The 26,343-nt window shown below is 45.1% G+C and overlaps 1 protein-coding gene across 2 annotated transcripts in view; it reads right to left on the minus strand.

Annotated features, from left to right (window-relative positions):
* Window positions 1-527: 527 nt before the first annotated feature.
* Window positions 528-26,343, minus strand: part of TPCN1 (two pore segment channel 1) — a 767,000-nt gene continuing 741,184 nt past the window's right edge. For both annotated transcript variants that reach the window (XM_069619236.1, XM_069619237.1), the window contains exon 27: window positions 528-6,509. In XM_069619236.1, the coding sequence (XP_069475337.1) occupies window positions 6,390-6,509 (120 nt within the window). In that variant the 3' untranslated portion in view covers window positions 528-6,389. The remainder of the gene's footprint in view (window positions 6,510-26,343) is intronic.

Consider the following 26,343-nt stretch of genomic DNA (forward strand, 5'->3'; position numbering starts at 1 on the left):
CTAAAATCGGACTATTTTTCTCTAAGCCCACATGTTTGTTTTTTTCCTCCATCATGTTGGAAGAAATCCGAGGACATCAACACGTGAAAGATCATCAGGTACTGTACAAGTAGGTCAGCGATAGTGTTACAGGAATGCCCCTGTTAACACACTTTTTGAATTCGAAAATACAAGATACAATACTTAGCACCAGCCACTTGATGTCGTCGGCCTTAATTTTATGTACCTATATCTCTGATCCAGACAGCTGCCAGAGGAGTGGTCACCCACAAACAAATGGGGCTGGAATGACAAGATATGAGGCAACAAAAAACCATTCTATCTTGAACCAACCTGGCATGTGGGCAAAAGTGAAGGAAAAGTGGGATGAAGTTAGTGGATGCCACTCCTTTCTACATTGGCACACCCAGGAAATAAATAGCCACATGAAACTCAAATTTCCCCCCACATACCCTAGTATGATATGATTCAAATAGTAAAGATATATATCTTGCTGTACAAGCAATTACGAAAAGGTGAGACCAACATTTTCATTGTTCGAGTGTGTTTTTATTAATCAGGTAGAAATATATAGCACAGGTAATATACAAGGTTAGAGGAGTGATCATAACCATGATCTAGTGTACAAAAGTGTGGGTGCACCACTCTACTTAAAGGGGGTTTGACAGGGGAGGTGTCATCCTGCTCATACCTTCACTCAGACTTCTTAAAAGTTGTGATAAAGAACTACTCTTGTGTCCAAGCTCTAGATTTCAGATTCAGTACAGACAAAATATTTGCCAAGAATATCTACACACTCCACCCACAGACCGTTTTAACAACTCAAGGGCCACTGGCTATAAACCACCAAAACAATATGCTGCCTGAGGTGAAAACTCTTAATAAAGGTGATGTGAGGGAGAGGATTGTTGTACATATGATGGAAAAGGATGTGTTTTCTACTGTACTTTACACATGCTTCTTTTATTTATTTAGCCACTAGGACACTACATTTGTAGGAGATGAAGACTTTATACTGACTGCGCGTTGGACGGGGCTGCTTTGCATGGTGGTTTTGTCTGCTTCCCATTATAATGTGGTTGGTACAATAGTCTTGTGTTAGATGTCTGCTGGGATCTCAGCATTGAGTACAAAGAACACTGATTTTATGGAATCGTCCAATGTTTCCTTGGAGGCTCATGTCTGCTTTTGAAAGCATGTATTTCTATTTGATATTGCTATGTGCTCCCACCCACAGCAGGGAAGAGGGACACCAAAGACATTTAAAGGTTATTTTTAGTTGTCATCATTGTTGGAGCCCGCTGGTATTAGGATGCTGAAATGGCAACTGAAGGCCTTGCATCCCCTTCAAATGTTTTCTAATTGCCATGGCCCAGTGGGACACAGGATGTGAAGGACAGTACTCACCACTGTATCATGCCCATTGCGGAGGGTCAGGTTTTCAGATTAGTGGACTGAGACGGCCGCTCTTGAATATCTCTGTGAATCAGTGGACATGATATTTGTCAACTATCGCAGAAAAAGTAAAATAATTTACGCAATGTATCCCAAATGTGTTCCATTGTTATAGGAGATCTAAAATACTAAGGCCAGAGTGCAATCAATGATTCTACGGGATTAGAAGAGGGAACAATGTCCTCCACATTCATCACCTGGCCCAGATGTCTGATTCAGTATATCCATCATCACCAGGCAAAGGGGGGCTTGGTTGTAGTGCATGAGGCCTCTAGAGTTCAGATGGCGGTGTTTACAAGAACATTTATGATTGGATTTACCAATTAATACCCACTATTTGAGTTTGTAGAAATGTAGTCCAGAGTGTGAATAGCAAGTACAAGTTACTTATACAAGTGGCAATCACTACACCGGGCCCATGATAGTCATGGGATATTTGAGACTGAGGCATACCAATTTAACACTTTAAGAGAGCCCACACATGTTAATGCTTGTCCAAATAACACCCTTGCAGTGCACCCTCAACTGCACTGCGTAACTCTCTATGTTGGTTCTTTTCTAATTGAGCTATACATGAACTACAATTGTACATGTTTTGGTTGGGAAAGAGTGAAGTAAGCATGGGAGAATGGGAACATGGACTAGGAGTAAAGTAGTCACTATTGTGAGTAACTAACATACTCCTGCGTCTCATCCTATTTATGCCATACTCATTTGGGAATTCTATCAGGGTATGCAAGTGGAAAGAGGCAGAAGGAAAGAAAGATTAGTAAATGAGGTGACCATGTACCAGCTAATCAAACAGGACTGGCTTGGCCAAACTGCATGTCGGACTTAGAGCTCAAGTCCATAGACTAGTGCACAGAGGTGGTCAGGGCCTGAAATTATTAAAAAGTGTGTTGGTTTGCATAAACAATATTGTCTTAAAGAGGTAGAAGTAGAGGGCCCTTTGAACATCCAAATTGTGATGCGCCCGGTCAGTAACACAAGGGGTGGGGTAGGCAAGAATGTCAGTAGACCAATCTCCTGGTTCAGGTTGAAGTCCTACATTACTTTCAGCATAGAGGATGGGTTGGCATGTAGGACAACCTTATCTTATAATACTACATACTTTTTAACTAAACGGTCGAAAGATTGCAAAGGGCTCATTAAAAAAGAGAGAATGTGGTTCACTGATTCTACAAGTGGAAGTAAACGCAACTAGAAAAACATTTTTAAATGAGTGTCACTCTTTGTCAAAACATATTAAGCTGCATTGAAGGAGTCAGAGCATTTCCTGGAGGAAGCAAATGAGCGTAGAACATTGATGTGTTGTCCACCAATGGATTGTGTTCTGAATGCCAGTAGGCTCCAATGGCACCAAGTATGACTAGCAAGACTCTACCTGAATGCCATATTCCACAAGATAAAACAAAAAAAGAAGTAAGGAGTCCAACAAACAATGATCCCGTTGTCTTTTTACCAATGGCAGAACCTTGGCTGCTTCATAAGGTATTGAGAAAATGTTGACATTGCAAGGGATCTCTGATGACCTATGGTAACAAACTCAGTTTTCAGGCTCCCAAGGCCAGTGATGGCAGGAAGGGTCTGCCCCACCTGCTGCGAGAGGAGATACTCATATTGAGTAAGAAAGAAGTGAAGGGAAGTTAGGATAGTTCGATCTGAGAACCAATGTTGTTTGACACACTCGGAATAATGTTGCAATTACAACTCAATTGCAACTTGTGTACCACTTAGTAGGGGTGGAGTAAATCTTGCATTGAGAACCTGGTGAATATTGCGGTCTGCTTAAGAAATCTATCTGCATGCTTGAGGTGCCAGGATATTGAGCTGCCATTGGGAAGCTTAATTTTAATTTGTGTACCACTTGGGAGAGGGGGAGGTAGATTGAGCAAGTGATGGGGAAGCAAACAGGAATAGAAGGCAGCCACCTCAGGGATAGGGGGCTTCATTATAGGTTTGCCGGTCCGGCAAAAAGGGTGGCATTAAGCTCACCGGCAACCTTGTTTCCGGATCGGCAAACTACCAGTCTGCCTGCCGGAGCCGCTGTGCCTGACAGGTCTGACCCCTCCCGGGCGCAGCGGCCACGGTAGGCAGACTTGTCACGGGGGCACCGGCACCATAGTTAACGGTGCCGGTGCTCCTCTGTCCCCACTACCATAGAGTCGCAGAGGACTCTATGGGAATGGGGATTAACAAAATGACCGCCGGCTGACTTCCCGACTGCCGGTGGCACTGTGAGATGAGGCACCTGTAAATTATTCTGAGTCCGGCAGCAACCCGCTGGTAGCACCGGCAGGGTTACTGCCGGACTTGGGATGAGGCACAGAATGTCTGGAAGCAAAACTGTGCATATGTGCTGTTTTGGATAGTGAAAAGGTTGATGTGCCTCATGTCCCAAAAAGCTGCATTGAGACAGTTGTGAATGTCAGTCTGCTTAAGAAATCTGCTGGCTTGCTTGAGGTGGCAGGATATTGGGCTGCCGTTGCAGGAACAAAAGGTGTTATACAGTCAATTCCACATATCTGAGGCAATATGCAACAGTTGGCTTGATGGATTAGCCCTTGTTTATTTATATGAAAGAAGGATGTCAGGCTGCATGTGACCATCAGGACACACTGCAGGAATGGTCAATAAAAGACATGCATTCAGTGCCAGCCAGATGCTCTTTAAATCCAATTAGTTGATATGTTTGACTGTTTCTGTGTATTGCAAGAGATCCAGCATGGGAATGGAGCCCAGAGTGTAAACTGTGTAGAGGTGAAACAGGAATCTGAAGTTCTGACGGAGAAAAGATGCAACCCTGTGACAGGTCAAGATGGATGTGACATCTGGCCTTGAAAATAATTGAGATCTTTTCTGACTGAGGCTGATACTTCTGATCCTAGGCTAGGGGCACGACTTTGGGATGGGCTCAGAAACTGGAAGACCCATCCATTCGGAAACATTTGTCAAAAAAGTGGATTTTTTTGGGTTGATGGGCTGTATTCTTCAGAGTCAAAAAGCTTCACACGTGCCTGTGAGGAAGGTGTTAGTTTGGGTCACTGAGGGTGAAGCACATGGAGGTTTAGGAAACAGATTCATACAGCCCTTGAATACCCATAGTCATCCAGGTAATTACATGTTGGCTGCTGCAATAGAGGAGACAGGGAACCCCATGGTGTTGCTCTTTATTTCTTTATTCTCCACTAAAGGCATGTTTTGATGATGCATCCCCTTCTTGCAGTCAACCTGATGAAACCCCACCATAAGAGGTGCAGGGTGGGCTGGTCATGTGGTGCAGGGCCTGTGCTGCTTTCATTTATTTTGCTTTCCTGAGTGGTCCATGGGAGGCACAGCCTACTTAAGAACATTCCCATGCAACATAATATTGGACTCATAATGTGGTTAGCTTTGAACCCAGTAAAATGTGGTCCTCATCTGGTCTTCTAGGGTGTTTTTATGAACCTACGAAGGGACATGCAAAGGTATCAATGTTAGGGCTCTGAGAAACCTCAGCTGTGGCGCAAGTGCACAAAGTCCCAAAGGGAACCTTGTTGAGGACACCAACAAGTTTGACTGTGCAGCACCTTATGTGTGTACCTTTGGGCGTAGGCCCCTCAGGGAAGTTCTGTACATGAACCATTAATGCTAGACTTCCATGACTACTTAGCACACAGCAAGTAGGTTTAGTGCTGACTTGCCCTAGTAGAAGGATGACCCAAGCCAAGAGGCCTGGATACCCGTACACTATTTAGGGATGGAACGTAGGCGTACAACTATGAAGCAGCAAGAGGGAAGGAGGGAGAAAGAAAGCAGTAGAAAAAGAGCTAGGAGAATGTGTGTGAGTCAATAGAGGGGGAAGGAGAAAGTGAGGGTGACAGAGAAAGAGATAAAGACAGAATAAAGGAAGTGAAGAGAGCGAGAAAGAAAGTAAGGGAGTGAGGCAAAGAGTTAACGAGAAAGAGAAAAACTGAGTGAGTGAGGGAAAGAAAATGTAAAAGAGGCTAAAGATAGAGAAAAGGATACTAGGCGGTGAGGGGGTGAGAAGCTAATCTATTACGCCAGAAACATCTGGAACAGAGGCCATAAATAGCTTATAAAAAGATGTACTCCTAAAGGGAATACGGTTACAATGTAGTCATCTTTTAGTGGCAAGCTTTCTAGACCACTGAACTTATTTGTACCGAATATTGAAGATGCCTGCTATATCTAAAAGTTTACTTATGTCAATTGTTCACTATTTAGAGCATTGATATATGTGTGCTTTATAACTATGCTTCTAAATTCTTAAATAGTGCAGCAGATTTCATCTATGCACATTGAAGGACTTTAACTAGCAGTATGTTCAATATATACTAGAGATAATAACAGGATGAGTGCCACACTGTAAAAAGATGGCTGGCACAAACTACGACTTCATATTATGGTGCATCTCTCCTTCAAAGTGAAAATGGACTGTTAGGTGCTTGTTTGTGACTATCTTTGCACTGGAAGCAGGGCACTTAAAGCACTGGGTTGGAGAACAGTCAGTCTTGTTGTTCCACTTGGACAGTTCTTACAGTTTCAGTCGTGTTATCCACTGCTTTTATTCCATCAAGATGGATTCTTCTTCTCCATGTTACATCAGCAATGAATGCTCTGATGCCTACTGTCGCAGCCGCCTTGCATCTATCTTGCTCTTGCTTCTTGGGCTCATCTAAAACGTACATTTTTAAATGTCCCTTTAGCCAACACGTTTACCTTTTTGGTTTACTTGACGCAACAGCTGTTGTGTCTTCTGATAGGAAAATATATATATGTATATAGATCTTTATATATTTCTATTTCTCCATCGATGAAGCATGTGTATACATATATGTACCGGCACATATATATATATATATATATTAAACTCACACATGCTAATACTAAAAGGTGTATTGCATAGAAGAGTGGTGATTCCTGTCCAGGGCTTAGTTCACAGTTTGAGAGCGTGGTCGGAGCATTTCTGAGAGCCTATGGATACCAGCAGGTCCTCCATCCTCTTCCTGTGGCCGCTGATCCCGTTTCAACGAATGCTCTTCATACCACTCCTGAAAAAAAGGACCGGGCATTACTTTTCTGATAGGATGTGCAAAGATCTTTGCTAAATCTGACACTTGCTTTCTGAGACAAGAGAATACACAGCTGGATATGCAGCAGCCGGAAAAGACTAGAGAATGTTGAGAGTTGGGATCACTTAAGGCTTTCATCAAGCCCCACTTGGTCTACACATTCACCCATTGCTAGCCTATGTTAGGTTATCCTTGGCCAGGTGTCGAAGTGACAAACCAGCCTAAAATGGGTCACACTTAGTATACTCTGGCTCACAGGTGGCATACTCTAGGAAACACATTGCCTACACATGGTCATACATTGAATACCAAGGCATAACATAAGCAGTGTTGCATAGCAATTTGCTATGTCATTCTGTAGGTTTGCTCATTCATTTGAAGCTTATATATCACAGCTGTCGATTTAAATTACTTGGTTCAATGAAAACACATATCATCCTCCATTACTCTCTTGCCCTGAGGGCTCTCTCCACCTTTTCTTCTCTGTTCACAGCAAGTTCAAAGGGGCTAAAGGCTACAGAGAGCAGAAGTAATCATTGCATCTACTCTTAAACGGCCAGTATGGGACTGCTAGTCAAGAGCGATTATTTCTTTTTCAAATAATTGCAAAACAGAAGTAATCAGAATGATACCTTTATTAAGCTAACTATATTTTCTCTTCAGCAAAGACAAGTATGTGTTTACTTTATTTTAATTTTAAATACAGTCCTGCAATTCCATTAAAACATAATGCTTAATTATAGTATATCTACTGTAGAACACTGCAGTGTCTCCATGTCTTTCAGTAAAGTTTAAGTCAGCATATCTAAATCTAATAATCTAATAGTGTTAACTATATTTCATTTTGTAGAGGAAGGTGCATCATATTGACGAGTGAACACTTTTGAAAACGTACATGATCAACAGCCAACTGCTTTTCATGGAAAACCTAGTGTGCCGTGCTAGTTGCATAATCTGTGCTACTGGTGCTCAATCCATGAGCTGAACCCAAACTCCTAGGCATTCTATCTCATCAACCTGTTGCTTTATACCTGCTACCCTGAGAGTGAGATGTCTGAAAACTACAATATTCCATCCAGTTCCCTGCCTGCTACACTATCCACTCTGCTTAGTCTCTTACTTTCTTTCCTCGTACATAATGAATACACAAAGCTAACTAGATGTTTACGTAAAGTAGTGATCAATAGCTCCATCAAGTCTGGATAGCTACAGACCTACTGCAATGGTATACACTGTAATTAGTCTCCAGAGCTCACTTTGCTCTACGATTATGATTGCATTATACATTAGCACATATATATAACACCTGGGAGAGAGAGCTGGCCATTCAGGAGGCCTGGAACGCAAGCGGAATCTGCAAGTACTTGCCAGCATTTCATGCCGGCCAATTGCGCCTCTGCCAAGCTTTCAACTTGTCCTTGGAGGTGGTGCCCCAGCACAAGTCTCCACCGGAATATCGCACCTCGATCCCTGTGCCCAAACAGAGTCCCCCAGTTAACCTCCCACCCCTCCAGCTCACTCACCTGCACACCTCCTGGTCCTAAAAAGAGCTATTTCCAATCGCGGACATGAATATTAAGAGAAGCATGAATTGTTCAAGACCTGGTTCTCATAAAAACAAAAATACCAGCACCCCAGATGGGAAATTGCCTAGTTCAGCCTCTTGGTTGAACCCTTTGTTTACATTTGTTCATAAATATCACTTTTGTGGGTGCATGGGCTGGAATGCTACAGAGTGTCGTTACTGGCCCTGTCCTCCAAAAGTGATAGTAAATGCTATATTTTTATTTTTTACATTTTATTTATTTTTATTGAAAATAAATGACAGGCAAGGACCATCTTGTCCACCTGAAGTTGACAAGAACCCTCCTGTTGTAACACCATACTACATATTTAGTCTCCGGCTATGACTTTTCTTTAACATTGAGAATATTTTGATTGATGAAATGTTCTCCTTACGCAGCAAATGATGGGGCAAGCATGCAGGCAGTTTACTGGACACTGCTTTGGCCAACGCACACTTCACCCAGCTGCACAGAGCCTTGCACTGAAAACTATTTTCTGAAGCCTTTTTATTATACCCATTTATTTGTGTCCAATCATGCAGCTACATTTTCTACACATTTCACTAATGTCTTTCTTCAGAGACGCACACAAATACGTATTGTTGCTCATTCAATGTCTTTGGTACAAACAAAATCTGGTGACATTCAAAATTCTAGTACAAAATTGCTAATCAAAAACATTTTAATAAGCAAACTCTGCTAATCAATTTGTGAAAACAAATGTATGCCTTGGAATACTACAAGCCCTCTTAACCTACAGTAGGTTACTCTTAGCATACTCTAGATCACACTTGGCATACCATAGGGAACACTGGCAATATGTATTCATACATGGAATACCCTATGCCAACTTGGCCTACGGCGAGTTCTACTCCCTGCCTGAGCTCCTCATTTATCTCAAAGTGCTTCGAACACATCCAATCAAATTCCCTGCAAACACCTACCATGCATACGATGTTCCCCAGCATATCTGATCACTATCCCCTTCACGCATCTACTCTACCTTAAATCAAATAATCTTCCCAGCATGCCCAAAATCCACCGAATCCAGCCTACAAACTCACTGACAACTTTACAAATCCATGACAATCAGATCAGAACAAAACACCTGCAGACTTGGAAAACGGCAACACTTGCTTGCCCGCTTTTCCATGCCTAACAATGCAGCATTATTGCTCAAACAAATATTTTAATCACTGTGCACACCATATTGCACTACTTACCTTGAACTAGCACTATGAATTGACCAATCAATGCCCCATGGGGGAAGTCGTGGTGGCAATCACAACCAACCACTCTAGTTCATTTCAACAACTGGGAAAAAGTTAAACTGTTCACAACCAAACATCCAATAGGTTAATGGTTGAGGAACCAGACTGTTAACAGGCATATACAATAGCCCACCTACTATAAGAGTAGGCAGCCAAGCATTATAGCTAATGCAGTCTAACCCTCTGCCCCACACACACAATTCTGCTCCCATAATATTCCCTACAAACCCACTCACTTCTGTTGCCCACATCGTTTTCCTAGCACAGGCTTCCTTTCCCTCCTCTACTCTTCTTCAGAAAGTCTTTTGGAAGATGGTAAGTAGGGCTCAGCTTTCATTGCCGTTTAAATTGCTAAACCTTCAGAGGGCAACAAACGCCTCCACCAGCACGCTACATACCCTCACCAGAAGGGCGCAGCGGGTGACATTTTACAACAGGAGTCTGCAACATGTGGCTCTCCAGATATTTTTTTAGTATGACTACAGGATTCTTTCCCATTAACTAAACTGGCTACGGCGGGAGGAAGGTTGTGCTCCAAATATCTAGAGAACCAAAGGTTGCAGACCCTTGTTATACAGCATCCTCCCTTCCCCCATAAGAATACAGGAGGACATGAGGGGATTATTTTTCAAAAGTGAGCACTGTACATAACTGGTGGAGCAGTACTTGCATTCTTTCTGAAGTTCATGGGCCCGCAAACACCAGTGCAGGAGCTCTTCAGTGTGAGGGGGTTTTGTGGTACTAAGACCCCACATTAGGTTTATGTTTCCAGATACATTCTGGCCTTACAACCGCTCATAGGCTTGAGAGGTCTCCTGTCAGGACATGGCTCATGTACCCCAGGGTTGATTGGAGAAGGCGCGTGGAATTATCTCATCCTCTGCACATCAGCAGCATGGCTTGAGCGCTCAGTGCAAGGGTAGTTACACTACCTTGCAAATCCAGCACTTGTACAGAAAAGCAAACCACATGTGTCTAATGGATGAAGAAAATCCTCTGAATGGAATGCTTTTCTCAACCAACATTCTGTGTTGTTGAACTTTCCACTCAGCTTGCTTTTGGTTTCATGTTTCTGCCCCGCTAGTTTTGGAACTTGTTGTTCCACTCAGGGTTTTTGGGCCTGGTTTTGCCTGACATTTTCAAGTTGAGGTGACTGGTGTCCTACCTTTGTTTCCTGGCTATTTGGCAACAGACTTCTGTGTGGATTGAATCAGTATTGGGACTTGGACTGGTGTACACAGATTTTGACCTTGGATTAACCTCCTTTGGATTCTGCAATAGAAATTGAAACTGGACTGGTAATTTCAGGTTTCCTGTTGGTTTATAGGTCGATCACCTTATTGGGGATTTATTTTTCATTTGAACTGGTTCCTTGGAGAAGCATTTTATTTTTCTACTGATTCAACCCAAAGTCGTCTTCTTTCTGTCTGGGAACTGATCTTCCTCTTATCTCTGGGTGTTGACCAAGACTCAATGACACACAGGTACTATATGTGGGTATTTTATCTAAAAGGACGAGGGGTGGCAGATGAGGAAGGGACTCTGTGGCTCATGTATCCAGCTAACTTAGATTTGATCTTTCTTTTCCCACATCCTGGGGAGAGAGCCTGGCGGCATTCCTCACAAGTTTTCTCTTGACCGCATCGTATAGCGACTTCTGTGCAGTCCTACACAGTGTTGTCGGGGGTAGGGGAGACTGGCAGTTTTAACCCTTCTGAGTAAAGAAACCTTGCCTGAACCTAAATCACTGGCACCCTTTGACAGCACAGGTCAACATTTATCTATGTCTAAACCTGTCATATTAAGAGGAGTGTTAGACATACAGTCGCATTTGGTGACGTGCTTCTGAACATTTTACCTACTCAATTCTTTGATGGGATTCCTTAAGTAGATAGACCTCTGAATCTTAAGAGTACATCAATAAATATATATCACGCAGCCTGCTTGACCCATAGGAAGAGCACTTTTTGGGCGGTTTATATCTTCGCACCTCCTGGATGAATCCTCATGCCTACAGCCCAAACCGCTAGACAGATTTTCACCAAATGTGCGGCAGGAACGGCGGCTTGGTCCTGAAAGCATGCTTCTGTAAATTTGGTGTACATCCGTCCAGCAGTTTATTTTAAAACGACCAAAAAGTAGGTACAAAAACAATTTGTGATATCTGGGTTCGGTCCGCTGACTTACTCCCCTATTCGGTCCGCAGAAGGGCTTCGATTGGCCCAGGGGGCCGTGTGAGGTCCGCTGACATTTGGACGCACCCACCGATTGGATGGTGAAAAGCGTGAGGTGCGTTATATTTTTGGAAACGCTCACCATGTTGGATCCGCTGTGGGAAAGTCTGGAAAACACATTTTGGATTATTTGGTGGTGGAAAGAGAGACTGGGAAGGGTGGGAGAGTGGAAACAAGATGATCAGGGCTGTTTTTGTAGGTGGAATAAGGTTAGGCACGTGTCGTAGCGGTCTGAGGACACTGTGGCAGTCCGCGGACAGCGAAGTGAATGGACGGCTTGGGAAACACATTTAGAGTTATTTGGTGGGTGAAAGAGGGTTTGGAAAGGGTAGGGGAGTGGAATATAGTTGATATGGAGCAGTTTCTATAGGTTAGATTGAAGGGGTAGGGTGAGTTTTATTAGTTGATGGTGTATGGTACGTACTTGTTAAGTAGTTAATTGTATTGCAGTGTTGAGGCCAGTGGCCAGAATCTGTCCACTGGCCACAACCACCACAGTAGTAATATGTGTATAGTAATTGCTATGGTTACTTGCTTTTATAGCATTATGAAGCTGGAACCTCTGGTTTACTTTCTGTGGAAAAACAGTACAATTTGTTAAAGGAGAGTTCCGGGAATTTTTTTTTATTGTCCCTACGGTTCGGCCATGTGTTTTTAAGCATAACTCGGTAGATCGTGGAAAACTTTCCTATGGACCTTACCCGACTTTTCGTCCATTAACGCACTCGAAATCAGCCGCCATTTTATGATAATCCTATCACTTGCCGCATCGCCCTGGCTCACCTGCTTTTGCGGCACTAAATCAAATCCCCCGCCCCCGAGGCTGACATCAGCAGACGCGTACCGCCCATTTCCCAACGCCAAAGCACGTTTCGTGTCAACAATCGCTGCGCCTCAGCTAATGAAGTGTCGCCATGGAAACGGCAGGACGCCTCTTTCCTCAATAAGTATAAACACACCGTTTCACAACACACAGCAGCAGATTTTCGATTCCATTACTCTCGCTGTGTTACTTTGAGTATTCTGTGACTCGTTTCTGTGCTCTGGTCAGCTACCTTCGTTGATTGTAGCCCGTGTGAACAGATACCAGTACCACCGCTATAAATTATTTTACTTTCTTTACCACACAATGGCTACAATAATGCCGTATATGTACGAGCCCGAGTACACCGAGGAAGAACTACTGGAAAGGCAAGCACGCGAAAACGATGGGGATTCGGACGGCAGTTGGGAGGACCAGTCAACGGATGAAGAGCCTGGACCATGTCGCATGGACGGCGTCTCCACCTGGTGCACGTGCAATCGTTGCGAGCTAATGCCAACTGAGGAGGAGAACTGCTGCTGCCGTGAAAATTCCGGGTGCTTGGCCTACATTTCGGAAGGCGAGCCAAGTCCGCAATGCATCACCGAGCTGCCAGAGTTCAGGGAAGCCTGCCTCTCACGGACAGTGTTGAGGATGATGATGGTGCTTATGCACGAACTTTGCGGCACTGTTCGTCCGCGTAATCCGAGTAACGAGTAAGTATACTCTGGTTGTGATGTCAGTGATGCCACTACTATTTCATGGTCGTCTCCCACATATAAAACTACATCTACATATCATTCGAATGCATGTAAATTGGTTCCATGTTGTGCATTTTCTAGATAGAATTTTTTTCAAAGCAGAATGACATTTTTGTACCTGAATCGACAGTGATAAGAAAGTTGTCATTTTAATACAGTTTGCATCTTTCATTTTCACAGGTGGTACAGGCTGGTGGCCTATCGTTGCTTCACTTGGTGGCTTCACGGGAGGCTCGGACACCGCGTTCGGAGAGTAATACCTGCCTGTGCGGTACTTGCCATTAGACAACATTTCCCCAGCGACAGTGGACAATACCGCGGCTTTTCCCGGGATGTGCTGCAACCGCAACTTTACAATGTGTAATGTTTATTATTTATGTTCAATTGAAATTAAGATCTAAAATAAAACCCAACATATATTTTAACAATGGTTGTTTTGATTTTTTAAATGAATCTAGTGTGTCTCCATTGAATAGTCTTCCTGTGCCTTGTCTTGTCACACCACATGTCTCCGGCCAGCATCCTCCCTCACGCTGGCCGCCCACCTTCAATCCACATAACCGTTGAACCCATATGCAGCAGACATACATATGTTATTTTGCGGGTTGGCATCAAGCCTCCCGGCCTTGCCTCCTCCCCCAAAAATACTTACCACACCACTTTGTTCAGGGTCTCCAGGGTGAACTTCACCCATATATTCTCCTGGGAGGCTGAGGTATTTATAAACTCACCCCCCTGCCTTCCATGTACTAGATCCTGCAGCCTGCCTCTTACATGCAGTTAGATGGCCTCTCCTTGGTGAGGCCCTACGGCAAACGAGTCTTGTCTGCACGACCACCGCCCGCACCGGGGTACTTGCGCTGGCAAGTGGAGCTGTCAGGGAGCGATAAAGGCCAAGAGGTGCCAAAGACCATGTACACTTCAAAGTGGTCTATAGAGCATGGGTTGTTGTTCCCATGTCTACCGCCAGACCCCGTGTCTCCTGCCAAGCATCTCCCCTCACGCTGGACGGCCCCCTGCAATCCACATAAGTGTGTCTCCATTCACGAGTCTTCCTGTGTCTTGTCTGCACGACCACCGCCCCAATCCACCCCCCGCCCTATCAAAGGCAGTTCGCACCGGGGTACTTGCGCTGGCAAGTGGAGCTGTCAGGGAGCGATAAAGGCCAAGAGGTGCCAAAGACCATGTACACTTCAAAGTGGTCTATAGAGCATGGGTTGTTGTTCCCATGTCTACCGCCAGACCCCGTGTCTCCTGCCAAGCATCTCCCCACACGTCATTCATTCACAAACACACCCCTGTTTCGAATTCTTTATAACCCACTTCATATTTCTAATGAGAACTTCTTTGCGCTTTGCTAGTCAACCCGTGAAGGTGCTGGTTGTCTGCTCTTCGTCTCTGTGAACTTCCGTGACCACTTTGAGCAAACTCATCAGTTTGCAACCTGTGAACTGCTCCCTGTTCTACGACAAGAAACTACTCTGATCCCTGCATCTAACTGTTTGCTCGTCAAGGTAAGGCCATGTACCATACTCATTTTGCGTCCAATTTCTTTTCGTTCAAGACAGTACATGCAAGGAACTAGTCACATGTTCTGAGTTTAGTCAAATTATTTTTGTATTTTTTTAAAGTTATTCAAATACTTATCCGCATGTGAATACCGTGTATAGTTCCAAAAACCAAAACATACCTTGCATTGAACCTTTTATGTATTTAATTTTTTAACACATTGGTATTCATAGAGAATTGTTGATCTTTACTTTTCAGAACTTTCCACAATGCCTGCCTGTTCCATTGGCGGTTGTCCTTCGAAGACCCATAATAAATCTGAAGGTACTATAATGCATGTTTTCCCTAAGACAATAGATCAGATAAGAGAATGGGTCCGATATTGCGGATATCCACCCTCTGAGCTTGAAAGTAGAGTCCTAGAAGTCTTTGCGGACAAGAGGGGTGATCGATACCGCATCTGCAGCAGGCACTTTACCTCTGACATGTACTCCACATCATTGCTAATAAAGAAGAACACACCGCGAGCGAGGCGAAAATTGCTCTCAACCGCTATTCCCACTCTATTCGTCCACATCCCTCCACTGGTGAGTCAAGTTTACGTATTTATCTCTCGGCCTTGCGGTAGTGTGTAGCATTAGCTAACAATAATTTCCCCATTTATGTATCCACTCAATATGAAGGCGGAAGATTCTCCATCCGTGTCGTTATTGCAGTCATCAGCCACTTCAAGCGCCTATCGGGTAATATTACTAGGCTATTCTGCCACTGACTTGTTTTAGGCATGTAAATCAATAGTTTTAATTTATCGTGTAATTATTTTACCTAATGGTACACCCTTGTACTCGTCCTCTAGTCTTTGTTTTCAGTTATAATTATTGTTCTCAAAACATTTGATGTCAAATAAATGTACTTTGCCAAATGTACAATCTTGCCGTTTGCTTTTAAACCACTGTTTCATATTCCGAATTGTGGCGCTGTATTGTGAGATGATCTAAGACCCTGTGTACAGCAAAGGAACATCGTGTGCCTCGAAACAGAACTTTTTGGAACATGTGCAAATAAAAATGCTAATCGCTGAATATTCTCAAAACATTTGATGTCAAATAAATTTACTTTACCAAATTTACAATCTTGCGGTTTAATTTAAAAGTACAGTTTCATATTCCCAATTGTGGCGCGCTGTGTTGTGAGCTGATCTGTGTTGATTTCCTGGTTCTGTGTGGAGTCGCGTAGAAGACGCCTGGGCGCGTTTGCCTACGCAGCTCAGTCACGTCACGGATAGAGGCGGGGAATATGAATGTTTTGATCAAGTCTGTTTCAGGGGCGGGGGATTTGATTTAGTGCCGCAAAAGCAGGTGAGCCAGGGCGATGCGGCAAGTGATAGGATTATCATAAAATGGCGGCTGATTTCGAGTGCGTTAATGGACGAAAAGTCGGGTAAGGTCCATAGGAAAGTTTTCCACGATCTACCGAGTTATGCTTAAAAACACATGGCCGAACCGTAGGGACAATAAAAAAAAAAGTCCCGGAACTCTCCTTTAAGCAGGATAGTTTAAAATCTGTAGTTGTATTACATTTTACATATTCATTTTTTTTAAACCCTCAAACAGTACATTCCAAGTACTATGTTTGTTAAAATATTACTGTATGGCACATTGCTGTTGTCTTGACATTAAATAATTATTGGAAAAAAAAATATATACTGGATTTTAAAAAACGATGACAGTTATGTGAGTGTAAGGGTGATATTATGTTTGTTGAAGTATGTCGGGATTAAGGGAATGCTTGAAGTACTTGGATACCTTTTGGCGTATTCCAACTACATTAGAGGTTAGAAGATATTTTGTGTATAAGAATTGAGATGGCGTATTTGAAGTATTTTGGAATGAAGGGTATTTTTCAAGTAGTTTGGTACCTTTTGGTGTATTCTAACTAGACTGACTTTGAAAAGTACTATTATAGTATTGTGGATGTAGTTAGATATCTGTTGGCATATTCTAATTGTTAATTGTGCTATAGTTTAGTGACTAAATTTGGGTTGAAGGAATATTGAGTAGGCATTTGTTAAATTTGCTGCTAACCCATGTTTTGGAGTAATGGTGGTATCGTTAAATGGAAACCAACCACTTCTTTTTTGACATATGCAGTGTAGTGCCCTGAAGTGGTTGTGGCACCAGTGTGGTATACTATACCTACTGTTGTGAAGGTTTTCTTTCCAAGAGATACTTAGCAGTGTGTGAAGCTTGTAAGCTTACAGTTATTTTTGGTACCATGTGCATTGTACCTTAGAAGCATTAGTATGACATATTGGTTATGTGAGTTTATTTGTATGGTGGAACAATTGTGTGAATTGAAAAAAAAGGGCATAATATGCGATGATTTGCAGTCGGCAGAAGCTGGTGAAATGGAATGGATTCAGAATTTGGTATGGATACATATACAAATCGTTCATTAGGGTTGTGGTGTTGTGAAACATGGTTGCATAGAGTGGATGTATGTTTGCACGTGTATGAAATCTGGAAGATTTAATTCATAGGGATGTTTTTGGTTTCCAGTACTTGTAGTAAGTACATTAGGAATTCTTGTGGATTGTCCTGTGTGTTTATGGTACATTTCACCATTCCTGCACAGTATTCCAATTGTTGCTTTATATCTGAGACACTAAGTATTGTCAGGATTAATTGTGCATTTCTATGAAGGACAAGCATTTGCAAACACAGTCGTTTTAGTAAATGTTGTGAACTATTGGTGGCAATCATTTAAAGAGAAGATTCATTGTTACAGTAGCATAACAATTTACTCCATGTGTGTTACTGAATTTAAATGCACCAGAAAGTTCTGTTTGAGGATCGCAAAACACAGGTACTGTCAATACGTTGTATGAAAAGGTACTTTATAAATGAAAACAATGCTGTACATTTTACAAGGTAGTGCAAAGAAAATAAATGCAATTATTGCCTTCATTCCAATAATTTATGTCTGTATCTGTTACACAGGTGGTGCAGGTGTGTGGCATATCCCGCGTTTACATGGTGGATACATGGAAGACTGGGATTTTGCATCCAAAGACTAACCTGCCTGTGTGGTTCGAGCCATTTGTGATGAATTCCGCAGTGACATCGGACAATACTGTGGATTGATGCTACCAGTACCTGAACCGCAGCAGTATAATTTGTATTGTCATTGATATCCACCTTACCAAACTAAATGCAAATATGAAAAATAACTCAAGCTTAACAGTTGTGAGAAAGTTTTTAAGTGCACTACACATTCAAACATGTAAGAGTTACATATTGGTGTGCAATAACACGTGCATTGGCCTATGGCGCTTGCCTCATCCTCATATACCCCACTCCAGTATCAATGGCAGTTGGCACCTGTGATAGTGCGCTCAAAGGTGGCTGGGTGGATGGGGACGCTCAAGATGCAGAACACCATGTGCACCTCAAAGGCATCTGAAGCACTGTGACTATTGTCCACATAGCCGCCACAGTCCCAGTGTCCCCAGACTTCCCTTTGAAGACCCTGTTCCTGCAATGAACATATGCATGTGTCCCTTGAACATTGCTCCGGGACCATTGTGCTCGCCCCATCCTAATCCACCCCCCCTCACTTTTACCTGGAAACACAACGTCTGTAGAGCTCTGATACTTTCTAGGCTCTACTATTGCAACAGCCTCTTCCTTAATCTACCCACTTTCTCTCTCTGCCCCCTCCAGCTAATTCGAAATAAGGCTGGAAGACGTATACTTGGCTTCAAGACCAGAGACTGCATATCTCACTGTGGCTCTTCAACCTTTACTTGACAACTGTAGCGCACCTAATCTCTACATTCTTTTCTAACTTTTAGTGTTATGCGGATGACACTCCGCTTTCCTTCAAGCTCTGTGCTGCATCCTCTCCTTTCTCGCTTATTCCTGACTGTGTATTTGCGATTCAGGAATGGTGTGTCTCCAACAATGTCTGCTTTTATGCCATTAAGACGGAGATCATTCTTATTGGACCCCTGCTACCACTTTCCCTCTGGCTGACCCCCTTGGGTCCTGTACCAGCGCCTTCCGGTGAGAAAATAATCTTTGACTCCACCCTCTCCTTTTGTCCTCACATTATGGACGTCTCTAAGAAGTCCCACTACCAGCTGCACCTAGTGAGATGTATTCTCCTTTTTGTCAGAAGCTTCACTGTCTCAAGAGCCCTAGTTCTCTCTAGGCTGGACTATTGTAACAACCTCTTTCTAAATCTTCCTGCCTCTATCCTTCGCAGCATATCCAGAACAGGACTGCAAGACTTGTCCTTAGCCTTAAGCAAAGAGATTGTATATCTGCAGCCCTGAAATCTCTACACTGGCTCCAATTGGTACCTGCAAGGATCAAGTTCATGACCCTAAGCATTGTCCACAAGGCTTTCTGGGGCCGGGGACCCCACTACATGCAACTTTATTTTCTTAAGCATTTTTGTTCTTGAGCCCTCCGCTCATCCACCTCCAACTCTTTGAGGGTTAGACACGTCTCCAGGTAGAGAGTGGGGGGAGGGGTCATTTCTCCTCGCTGGTGCCTACCTCTGAAACAGCTTCCCTGCCTCTCTCAAACTTGAGCAGGAACACCTCAGGATCCGGAAGCAATTGAAGACTTACCTTTACACTTCTGCTTTCTTTTACTTTAATGAATTTATGAATGTATATTGCGCAGGCCATGGACCCGTAGGCTTAAGGGCGCAAATGAACACAAAAAGCAAGCCAACCAGCTCAGATGGCATGGAACAGTTTAACAAGGAGTTGTAGAGCATAGGCTGATCTTCATTAGGCACACAAAAGAGTCTTCAGTTTCCTTTTGAAGACATCCGTTGAATCAATGCCTCTTAACTCCAGAGGGAGGTCTTTCCACGTCCTAGGAGCGTCAACATAGAAGGCACTCTTTGAGGCCTTCATCGTCCTACACCTGGGTATGATCAGAAGATCCTGATTGCTGGATCTAAGTGATCTTCCATGTGTTTTGTTAGATAAAAGACCCTATAAGTATACAGGCATTCTTCCCTGCCTACATTTCTGAGTAATTACCAAAAGTCGAAAATGGATTCTAGACTCAACCGGGAGCCAGTGAAGAGCTTGTTTTGCAGCTGACACATGGACTCTCCGAGTGAGACCCATAACCACTCTTACCGCTCCATTCTGGGTAACCTGCAGCCTATTGCAAATATCCTTATTAATACCCACAAGTAGGCTGGAGCAATAGTCAATTTTTGCTTCTACAATCGCTCTCTCAATTGTCTCTTCGTTTGCCTGAGAAATGGGGAGTCTAAGGTGGGCTAACAGTTTGATGTAGTAGGCACAAGCCGATATCAAACTACCCACGTGAGACTTCATGCTGGGATGCTGGTCAAAGATGACCCCCAGCGTTTTTACTTTCCTAAGAGGTATTATTTTAGCTGCTCCTATATGAAAATTCATATGCTGGTCCCAATTTCTGTATCATATAGGGCGAACCTACAACCAACAGCTCAGTTTTTTCCTTATTCAACGCAAGTCTATTGTGGACCATCCAGGTCTCGATCAAGGCATAGATTTTTATTAATCTGTGCCTCATCTAGGTTGTGATTTCCAGAGAGAGGGATGACATTGCGTATTGTCAGCATAGATTGTAAATATCACCCCTCATGTGGTAACATGGCAAATAGAGGAACTGTGAAAATGTCTTATAGACAAGGCGAAGTACACGAACCCTGTGGTACCCCAAAACTTATATCGATGGGCATAGCTTCTGCTTCTTTAAAGAATACTCTGCTTTCCCTATTGCAGAGAAAGAATGAAATCCATTGGGCTGCTACAGGTGAGAAATTCGCAACCTACCCCAACCTGGTGACCATGATAGAGTGGTCCGCCAGGTCAAAGGCTGCCGACAAATCCAATAGCATTAGCAAGGAGGCTTCATTTTTATCCAGGCAGCCCAGAAGCCTGGATTTTAGTTCTAGCAGAGCCGTCTCCGTTCCAAAACCTGCCCTGAACCCCGATTTATGGTCATTCAGGATAGGACATTTTTTCAACTGCTCTGCAATTTGCCTATAAGACACCTGATCCAAACATTTTAAGAGAAAAGGGGTGTTTGTAATCGGCCTGAAATTATTTGGGACATCAGCTGGTTAACCTGCTTTTTTAAGAATGGGCGCAACCCAGGCACTTTTAAGATCCTGGGGAATAACCCCCAAGGCAAAGGAAAGATGAACAAATATGCAGAAAGCTGCAAGCAACGTAGGTGGACAGGTCTTTATGATAATGGCTGCATGGGGGTCGTTTTTACGTTTAGTGGCCTTCGGGTGTTTAATGATAGATGCCAAATCGACTATTGAGATGGGAGTGAACTAAATGGCGGAATGGAAGAGCACCTACTAAAAGCCCTTCCAGAGTTCCCAGCTTCCACTACAGGTAGGCTCTCTTGTTTGGGCAATAGCTGCCCTAATATTCTTTAACTTGTTCTGCATGGCATTCTGAATCTGTTCACACCAGGCAGCATCCTTTATCATCAATCCTGAGACACTGTGATTCATAGATTCTTGTTCTTTAAGCATTTTGAAGAGTTCCCTGGTGTCCGATTGAGCATTCTCAATCCTCTTGTTTGGCCTCAATTATTGCTAATCTATAGTTTTCAGCAGCAAATTTATATGCTACCAGAGCTGACTGGGTTGAGCGTAATCTCCACTCATAAAAGAGTTTAAGAGTTCAAGTTTTTAATTTTTCAATTCCGGGGAGAACCATAGATTGATTTTTTTAACTTCCTTAAGCATTTTCTCTCTTGTGGTGCGTAATGCACGCGGACGTGACGATGAATTCAAATGTCACTGCTGCAGCCATTTCTGGCTGCGGCGGTGAAATGGAAGGTAAGTTCCTCCCTCGATCTCTGGCATTTCTATGCCGTTTTGATCGAGGGAGGTGTCATTGGAAGGGGGGGGGACTCTCCCCTTTCCAATTACATTTTCCTTGAAGCATTGTTGGGTGTAGATCGCTCGATCCGTGCCCAGCAATGCCACTAGACCAACAGGGATCTGTTTTTGAAGTGGGGAGGGGGAATGAGGTGGCCGCTTACTATGTAAACAGCCCTCTCCCCCCACAGCCCCAAAAGCATCAGGCAGTATGTTCTGCTGATCTGCCCCTAGGGAAGGGGCAAAGCAAAACAAACTAAAAATGGCAAAAATAGCTTTTTTTAAAAAAAAAAATGGGGTTGTTGTGGGGGCACACTAGACCACCAAGGAACTTTGGAAAGGATGGGGAGCATCTCATGTGGGCCTCCCTGGGGGCAGATTGCTAGTGCAATCTGCCCCGAGGAAGGGGTACATTTGAGTTTACTGGGGGTGGGGGGCACACTATACCACCAGGGTACTTTACAATGGACACGGGGGTAGCCCTTCCCCCCCAGCCCCTGAGGGCTGATGGGCACAGTAATGTGCCCATGTGCCCATCTGCCCCCAGAAAAGGGGCAAAACAAAATGTTTTTTTTAATGCATTTTTTGGTCGGGTTGTTGTGGGGGCCGGGGGTTCCCTAGACCACCAGGGATGTTAACAATGGAAAGGGGGTGGTCCTCTCCCCCCAGCCCAAATGGACGGGGGGCATTTCATGTAGCCCTCCCTGGGGGCAGACTGCTAGTGCAAACTGGCAATCTGCCCCTAGGAAGGGGTACATTTATGTTTACTGCTGGTGAGGGGTCACTAGACCACAGGGATGTTTTTTTTTATAGAAGAGCGGGGGCCCTCTCCCCCTACCCCAAATGGATAGGGCATGTCATTTAGACCTCACTGGGGCCAGATTGGCAGTGTAATCTGCCAATCAGCCCCTAGGAAGGGGCAATATGTTTTTGAGGGGTGAGGGTCACTAGACCACCAGGGATGGCTTGAAAGGTGGGGCGGTGATCAGAGCATGATAGTTATGATTTGTTTTTGCTGGGCTGACCATAGATAATTAATGTTGTTTGTTTTGTTTACAGGTTTTGTTAAGCGAGGAGCTGCAATGTTATGTAAGTAGTATTGATTTTTTTCTACGGTTAGGGCCCATTGTCAGTGAGGTGGGTGGGACTGGGGCTAGATTGTTGGTGGTGTGGGTGGGAGTGGGCAATCTAGGGAGGTATTTTGGCGGGCTGGGACACAATTGAAGGGGCAGGCCACAAATTGCCCCCCATGCCAGCAGAACATTGGTGTTTCCCTGGGAGCAACCATCCCCAAGTGCAGCGGCAGTCCCAGGGAGCCCCAGCAGGGTCCCTATCCTTCCTGGGAGGGGACAGCTGTAATGCAGCTCAGACAGAACTGCTGCTGGGTTTGACGGTCAACCCACATGAGGGACAGCTGCCCAAGGCCTTGGACAGCACCTCCGACCATCCTGGAGGTCTGGCTGGCCTGCATTCTAGAATTTCCCTCGGGGAAGGGATGGGGACCCTGCCGGGGCTCCCTGCGGCTGCCACTGCACTTGGGGATGGTGGACCCACATGGGAGACAGCCATCCAAGGCTGGGGACATCAGCCCGACTTTTCAGGAGCTCTGGCTGGCACGCGTTGCAGCTTGTCCCTCTGGGAAAGGATGGGGACCCTGCCGGGGCTCCCTGGGACTGCTGCTATGCTTGCAGACAGTGGACCCACATGGGAGACAGATGCTGAAGGCTGGGGATATCACCTCCAGACGTCTTGGAGTTTTGGCTGGGCTGCGTTGCAGCTTTTCCCTCTGGGGAGGTATTGGCACACTGCCGGGGCTCCTTGGTGGGGAAAAGATGTAACAGAGACCAGCCAGAGCTCCAAGATGGTCGGGGGGTGATGTGGGTCGACCATCCCCAAGCACAGAGGCAGTCCCAGGGAGCCCCCGCAGGGACCCCAACCTCTCACGTAGGAAGAAGCTGTAACACAGAGCAGCCAGAGCTCCAAGATAGTCAGGGATAATGCCCCTGGCCTTGGCCGACTGTCTCCCATATGGGGCAACCATCCCCAAGTGCAGCGGCTGTCCCAGGGAGCCGCGGCAGGGTCCCCATCCCTTCCCTGAGGGAAATTCTGTAACGCTGCCCAGCCAGCACTCCAGGAGGGTCGAGGGTGATGTCCCAGGCCTTGGGTGTCTGTCTCCCATGTGTGTTGACTGTCCCCACGCCCAGCAGGGATTCCCGGGAGCCCTGGCAGGGTGCACGTCCTTTCCTGGAGAAAAAAGCTGTAATGCAGGCCAGCCCGAATTCCAGTATGGTCGGAGGTGATGTCTCTGGCCTTAGGCACCTGTCTCCCATGTCCCATGTGGGTTGAACATCCGCAAGCCCAGGCTGCACCTCTGGTTGGGCTGCATTACAGCTTGTACCCCAGGGAAAGTAGTGCCGCTGCACATGGGGATGGTCAACGCACATGAGACGGGTGCCCGGGGCTGGGACACGACCCCCAACCATCCTGGAACTCTGGCTGGCCTGCATTACAGCTTCTCCCTCTGGGAAAGGACGCCACTGGAGCCACTGCTGGGCTTGTGGACGGTCAACCCACATGAGGGATAGCCGCCCAAGGCCAGGGACATCACCCTCAACAAATCCTGGAGTGTTGGCTGGGCTGCATTACAAAATTTCTCTCAGGGAAGGGATGGGGACCGTGCCGGGACTCCCTGGGACAACCGCTGCTTAGGGATGGTCACCCCATTTGGGAAACAGCCACCCAAGGCCGGGGACATCACCCCCGACTATCCTGGAGCTCCGGCTGGCCTGCGTTACAGCTTCTCCCTCCGGGAATGGTTGGAGACCCTGCCGGGGTTCCTGGGAGTGCCAGTGTGCTTGGGAACGGTCGACCCACATTGGAGACGGATGCCCAAGGCCAGAGACATCACCCCCGACCATCCTGGAGCTCTGGCCGGCCTGCGGTACAGCTTCTCCCTGTGGGAAAAGATGGGGACCCTGCCAGGGCTCCCTAAGACGAACGCTGTGTTTGGAGACTGGAGTTCTAGCTGGGCTGTGCTACAGTTTTTCTCTCCGCTGAGGTAATGGCACACTGCCAGGGCTCCCTGGTGGCGAAAAGCTGTTATACAGGCCAACCAGAGCTCCAAGATGGTCAGGGGTGATCTGCCAGGCCTTGGGTGACTGTCTCCCATGTGTCTCCCATGTGGGTCGACCATCCCCAGGCACAACGGTGGTTCCAGGAAGCCCTGGCAGGGTCCCCATCCGTTCTTGGAGGGTAATTCTGTAACGCAGACCAGCCAGAGCTCCAGGATGCTTAGGGGTAATGTCACCGGGCCAAATCTGTAAGTTGTCCACAAGAGCAAAATCCTGAATATGTGCACTCCCAAAAACATTTGGGAAACCAGTCGTGTAGTGGATGCACCCACACATGTAAGGTACCATTTTCGTCGGGACTCGTGTGGGAACGCGGGAAGGTAGGACATGTGTTGTTGGGGGCTGTGTTTCGGTGGTTTCCAGGTGGGAAATGTCTGAGAATTGTGTTTTTTCCCCCCAACATTTCGGACATTGCCAGGGCTTGTAGGTATTCAGTTCTAGGGTGATTCGCACGAGTCAGACCTGTATGGATTCTCAGAGGTGTCTTCTTTTCAGAAATGCATGGGGTTCCCAGTTTTCCTTGGTGGCTGACACAGCCCAAGCCCAAATCTGCGGATTGTCCACAAAGCCAAATCCAGTCTTCCCAGGCCATTTCATGTACCAGTGGTTTGGCTTTCTCCCTTTGTGCCCAAGTAGGTGCACCCACACATGTGAGGTACCATTTTCATCGGGACACCCGTGGGAATGTGGGATGGTAGGACATTTGTTGTTTTCTCTTGGTTTTGATAACATTTTCATGCATTTGCTACTGCACTTTGTTACACAACCCTTTCATTTCCCAAATGTAACCTCCATGTAGTAGATGCTGTAGGCACTGTACGCTTTTATAAACTGCACGTCACCTATCCTTCAAAAGGTCTTCCTGTGTTCTTTCAAAAAAAGTATGCTTGCCATTCCTCACCACATTTGTTTTCCTTGTTTGCACATGCTAAGTACGTCTGTTTAGGCCATCCGCATAAAAATCCTGTGTACCATGGCTCTGTTTTTGGCTTGTGGTATTGCTTGTTTTGTGAAACTTTACGAAAAATGTGTGATTTCCTAACTAGAAGAGTTGGGGGAATGTAGCAGTGCTTTGCTTTTCTCAATCACATAAGCCATTACCTTACAGGTCCAGCACATACCTTTTTTTCTGTCTTTTTTCCAATTTTTCCCCAAACGATGGGAATTTTACCTACATATTTTTTTTTAAAACCATTTTTATTATTTTTTAAACAAACTCAAAACATTACAACCATTTAGGACGTACAGAATCACTGTTGTAACATTACATTATTCAATACTCCCCTCCGTCCTCCCCCATCCCTCCCCAACAACTTGAGCCGTCAAATCCGTGCCTCTCACCTGAACATCTTCAGGTGTCTCAATTATTTCCAACTCCTCCCAGTCTTCTGTTTCATGATTGACCTGGTGGGGGTTTGCCATCAAGGTCACCAATTGTCCCCAGGCTATCAGGGGGCCTACCTCTTCCTCCCCCCCTCTAGTGACTGCTTCATACCAGACTGCAGTTTCTGCTTCAGCCCACTTTAGGAGGTCTGTCCACCACATCTCCACTTTAGGCCGGTGGGCCGCTTTCCAGCTCATTGTGATTCTACGATTGGCCAAGATGTAGGCCAGGTCTTTCATCT

The sequence above is a fragment of the Ambystoma mexicanum genome, chromosome 10 (genome assembly GCF_040938575.1).
Source record: "Ambystoma mexicanum isolate Mex_15411 chromosome 10, UKY_AmexF1_1, whole genome shotgun sequence".
Classification (NCBI taxonomy): domain Eukaryota; kingdom Metazoa; phylum Chordata; class Amphibia; order Caudata; family Ambystomatidae; genus Ambystoma; species Ambystoma mexicanum.